The following is a 5,497-nucleotide window of genomic DNA, read 5'->3' as shown; positions in this document are numbered from 1 at the left end:
GTTTTAAAGATCTTAAATAATGCAGTTATCAATGAGAGTAAAAAACGCACTGCAATCTTTTATTCATCAAGATTTTTCCCACTAGGTTTTTCTTGATAAGGTTTTTAATGAGACAGTATTTCAAAAGCATTTTCTTGAAACGAATTATATATTTTTTTTTACTTGAATTTTTTTCCCATGAGGTTTTTTTCTAGTAAAGTTTTAACGAGACATATTTTTAATACAATGGACATTCAAGGGAAAGTATTATAAATATATATGTGAATGACCATTTTGTTATGATCCAAGAAGTTCAAACCAAGTGAAACGGCCTAACATGCCAAATATAAAAAGTGTAATCTGATTTGAATTTTTATATTTGATTATGTATATCAAGATTTGATATAAATTGAATTGGAATAAGAATATGATACAAGGAGTTATGAACTTATAAATAGACTCTTCATTTTATTTATAAATATACACTTAAATAAGATTTTTTTACTCTTAAATATTTTTTCTAATAATTGTAAGTTATATTTCATAACACATTCTTCTGTTTTTTTCAACTACTCTCTTTGACTTTAGAGTATATATAAAGTTTTAGTCAACCTTATAATTCCTGTTCATCAATATATTTCCATGATGAACGCATCGTCACTTCTCTGAGTTGAAACTGCAACTCTATGGTTCTATAACTTTTGGGATTTTACAATCAAATAGATTTGTCCCCTGAAACTGTAATTAATACAATTTCATGATTGTGCGGATGAAGATACAATCACTGTTAGCTACAGCAGAGAGAAGAAGAAAACTGATAAGCCTTTCTTTTATGTAAATAAACAGAATTAACATTAGGCTTGATTAATGCATTCTGGTATACAGTGTATTGAATTAGATGAACCTTAGATAAAGTCAATAATTGAGAATTTGGATACAGAAGATGGTTAACTCTTGGATTTTTTGAGCTCGTGAATGCAAGTCATATTCCCCAACTTAACAATTATATATCAAGGTTTTGGAGGGTGAGGAGAATTCAAGTGTTGGGCAGAGACAATCATATATTGTGTCTTGTTCGAGCATTGCTGCCATTGCCAAGGTCAAGGATTCTTGTTCCTGATGAAGCAACTGCAGCAGCTGATGTTAACACACTTGACTGAAAACATTACTATATATGATTTCAACTTCGTAAGAGAAGTGACATTAAAGCAGTATCAAAGCGAAAAAAAAAAAGGGAGAGATTCGATCTGAATGTATTTGAATGATTAGTATAACCTAAGAGATGTGCCAAGAATAAGATAATATAGTGCAGCTAAATATGCTTGCAATTTCAGGAACTCCAACTCCTTTGCTGTTCAATTTCCATCCAGCGGAATGAAATAACCTTCCATAATCCATGAACTCAAACTTCATTGAAACTTCTAACTCCAGAACCAACTCCATTGAGGCAATAACTTGGGTCTAATCCCACTCCACAAAAGTAACAAACCTGAGAACATCATAAGGTAGTAACAACTTATCATTATTTGGAACACAAATCACATAAACGATATCAACCAAGATGATGATTAGCTACTGCTTTATTGAACTAAAAGATTAAGAATTGACATTACATATGATCTAGAGTGCTGCATTTGAATAAATTTACACGGGAAAGACATTCATATTTGAAAGAAAAATAAATAAAGATTACATGAATTCTCCGAGAAGCATGACAAAGTGCTTCTGTCAAATACAGCGAGCATCAATGGAGTTCTACCAATTTTGGTTATTTTAATACATAATCAAGTCATCCATAAGCAATTATTCTACAGAAAGCATCAATATCCATTCCATGGATGCTGTGAAATATAAGAAGATAAATATATCACAAGCATGTCATGAGAGCTTCATTCAAACATACTCACTTGTACTAATACTGTTCTTCAGATGAAGGATGAGGCATCCTCGGGTGGTTCAATCCATATGTTCTCAAAGGGATCTTGCTCTCCCCAGTCATAGCACTGTTTACGGGGATAGTATCTACAGTCATCAAGAGAGTATGATATGCAACGCTTTCCAAAGAAACGAACTTTAGAGAAGTACACACTGTTCCTCATGATTCCAGGGAGATCAATTCTTGAATGAGATGACAAGAAACTTGCAAATAGTGTCACACCATCAAGGGTTTGCATTTCTTCCCATACCATTTCTGATTGATCCAGTTTAAATATAATGGGGTTCTCCGTACAACATGTATAGATAACTAAGATGTCTCCATTATGCTCTGCCATAAATTTGCCCTTCCACCAATTTTTGGCAAAAAAATTCTCAGGACATCTCGGTGGAGGCACAGCAAGAACATTCCAGGTACGCTCCAGAGGATCATAAACCCCTAACCAACCGGTGAGACTAAGACAATAAAAGATTCCACTGCAGAATACAAGTTTGTTCCAAATGCTACTAACAAATGGCAAGCGATTCTGGTGATTAACAGTGGCCCATTCCGATGCCCCAGGATGGCATGTGCTGATAGCAACAATAGTAGGACTGATGTGCTTAATTGTAAAAACCACACAGCTGGTAGATGTTGGGGCACAAGAGAAGGCGACTATCTGATATGTCAACTCAAATCTGGGAAGCTTAATCATCTCACGAGTGAAGGGATTAAAGAAGAACACACGGTGATTTCTGGGTCTGTAGAGCAACAACCAACCATCTTTAGTGTAACAAACCCTGGATCCAAGCAACTCTGGTAGCTCAAGGGAGTAGGTTTTACGCTCTGATGGATCATAGAACTCATATAAATGACCATATTTTGGAAAGTACATGAGCCATGGTGATTGATTCACCACCCGCACAGAAATTGCAACTTTGTGCCACCTCTTGCAGACAGCAGATGCCCGAATGTTATCCTCTAGCGTTAGGTGGGACATAATCAATTCCAAAAGTTCTACAGGAAGATCAGACCATGTTTGTAGCTCCAACCTCTCCTTCCCATCCTCAGTTGCTGTTCTTTCATCCCCATTTACTGTTTCAGCTAACCTATAGAGCCAAAAGGATATTGATATTAAAATGCCATTATTAGCTATAAAACATGAAAAAGAAGTGATACAAGGCTGACATCAAAACCCAGCAAAGGACCCTAAAATGCTCAAGTCAGACAGCTTAATCATGCTCTATAACTATTTCAAAATTCAATGCTTGCTGCATTCCTTAAACTTAGACCACATCTAGAAAAGACTGATTAGACGGACCAACAAAAACATATTTACAAAAAAGTACATTTTGATATTCCATTTACTACATACTGCATGCTAATATGCCACTCATGAACTTAGGGTAATATACACAAAAAAAGGTACTTATTTGACTTAACCATAGGACACCTCCCCACTTCAGGGGGAAAAAAATCCAAACCAACAGTTCAGCTAGAAAAGAAACAATAAAGTTCAGTTGTCTTTCAGGGCAATTAGAAGCCGCAAGCATCAAACATCCAAAATGCTTCATATTCACATTCAATCCAATACTATCTACAGATTAAGTCATATCTCCTAAAAAGAAAAGTCATATTTTTGTTGTTTAGCCTAAAGCACAACAGCTCATAACCCTGAAATGCAGCATGATAAAAAGATTTCTATAAATTTGAACCAATCTTTGAAAACTATAATTCCATGACTAATAGGAAGAACACAAAACAACCAATCAAACAGTAGACTGTTCTAATCCCTGAACCTTGGATTGAGATCCAATTCAAAATCCCATAAGAAACTCAACCTCCATCATGATTTCATGAACTGGAATTGATCTTAGTTTAGAGGACATTGATACTTCACCAAATCCTCAATGGAAATATCAAACTTTATTGGTAAATGTCTATCGGTAGTAAAAAGCTCCACCTAAAGAAGTTGCAAATTGCAATATAACTTTACATTTTCATCCCCCATTTACCTCACATGGTATGCAAATGAGTGACTCATAATTTTATCATGTAATAACAACTCAAAGACCCTTCTTTGACTGACCATTGGAACCTCCTCCCTTGGGGTGCAAAAGACACTACTAAAGTTCAGTGATCCAATCAAATTGAAGTCACATTATTAGCATTGAAATACCCAACACTGCACTTAATTCAACAGTATCTCTGTATTTAAATCAGACTTTAACATCAATCATCCACAATGTCCTGAATGATTAAGAGCTCAAAACTACGAAAAGCACCACAAGCCTATGATCACTCCCCGAAGACGTGGATTTTAACCTGAAAACCAAGAAAGTTAAAAATATCCAAAATTTGACTCCAACTTTCAAAATTCAAACTCACCACTTCAACATTAACCTAAACAATACATACACAATCAGTAAATACCTAGTTTCTCTAATCACCTAAACATTCAAATCATTTCTGAGCATGGCCAAAGATCCAAATCATAAAGCATTAAAGTGCTCAATTAGCACTGCAATTTCCCTAAACCCAAATAGAAAAATAGTTGAAAAAACACATTAACACTTTAGCAAACCCTCAAATTGATCTAATTCCGAAAACCCCGAATTATTCCCAATCATAGGCATAAACAAAAACCCAATTGAGGCGCAACTCAAAATTTTCAGATTTGACTACAATTTGGCATAATTCAACTTTATTATCCAGTAAAGAACACATTTTTATCTCATAAAAAGCACTCAACAGGCTCTAATTCCTAAAATCCATATGCCATTTCCATGAAACCCTAACCATAAGCAACTAAAGGTTCCAACTTTTATTAAAAAAATGCTAAAGTTACAACCTTGGTTACTCAGAGAAACAAAGGAAAAAAACTCACAATTTAAGCTTTCTTTTCTTTCTCCCAGCCATAGTAGCAGAAAAACTGTAGCTTTTGGTGTGAAAGTCTCAAGGGAGTGCCGGAGTGAAAGGAAAGAGAGAGAAGCAAAGAGAACAAGCTGACAAGCTCAAGTGTAGTGGGCAAAAACGTGTTGGATGGAAAAATCAGGTGTGGCTGTTTACTTAGTAATGACAAGGGAACAACCGAGGAATGAGTGACACGTCACGTACTGATGTTAGGTTGAGCTGACTTTGGATGAGGTGTTGTGGGTTTATTGATTAGTTTAATGACAAATGATCAGTGAGGTCTGTTTTACAGTTGGCTTTGGGTCAATGGTAATCTTATTACCAAAACCGAAAACGGATAAGTCCGAAGACAGATAAGATAAAACTTAAACCACTTTTGTTAACTCACTGGTTCATGCTTATGAAAAGAGACCTCGCATTATTCTTTTAGTTTATATTTTAAAGTGACAAGTAATATGAGTATAAAGTTTGATATATAAATAAAATAATAATTAAAATATAAAAAAATAATATTTCAACATTTGATTTATAATTATTTTATTAAAAAAATAATGTCAATTTCTAAACTTATCCTTATGTATGTTATATCAAGAATCTTAAGCCTTAAAACAAAAAATAGATTAGTTAGGAGAAAAGATAAAACTTAAATCATTTGTTTTTAACTTAATGATTTAGGGTTATTTGCCACGC

The 5,497-nt window shown here is 34.4% G+C and overlaps 1 protein-coding gene across 1 annotated transcript; it reads right to left on the bottom strand.

Annotated features, from left to right (window-relative positions):
* Positions 1-1,117: 1,117 nt before the first annotated feature.
* On the bottom strand, positions 1,118-4,923 carry LOC110420866 (F-box family protein). Its single transcript, XM_021434254.1, has 3 exons — positions 4,782-4,923; positions 1,887-3,003; positions 1,118-1,468 (listed from the first exon to the last, which is right to left on the bottom strand). The coding sequence occupies exons 1-2, from the start codon at positions 4,811-4,813 to the stop codon at positions 1,905-1,907; spliced, it is 1,131 nt and encodes a 376-aa protein (XP_021289929.1). The 5' UTR covers positions 4,814-4,923; the 3' UTR covers positions 1,118-1,468; positions 1,887-1,904.
* Positions 4,924-5,497: the final 574 nt, after the last annotated feature.

This window comes from Theobroma umbraticum, unplaced genomic scaffold, assembly GCF_002168275.2.
Source record: "Theobroma umbraticum cultivar Fairchild unplaced genomic scaffold, ASM216827v3 scaffold_86.0, whole genome shotgun sequence".
Taxonomy (NCBI): domain Eukaryota; kingdom Viridiplantae; phylum Streptophyta; class Magnoliopsida; order Malvales; family Malvaceae; genus Theobroma; species Theobroma umbraticum.
Note: the sequence above shows the minus strand (reverse complement) of the source record. Positions and strands in the feature narration are given on the sequence as shown.

What these genes read in the sequence shown, in the direction of transcription:
- LOC110420866 (XM_021434254.1), bottom strand. Translation starts at nt 4,813, where the DNA reads ATGGCTGGGAGAAAGAAAAGAAAGCTTAAATT. An exon ending in AAGAAAAGAAAGCTTAAATT is followed by an intron (nt 3,004 to 4,781) that starts GTGAGTTTTTTT and finishes TTGGCTCTATAG; the next exon opens with GTTAGCTGAAACAGTAAATG.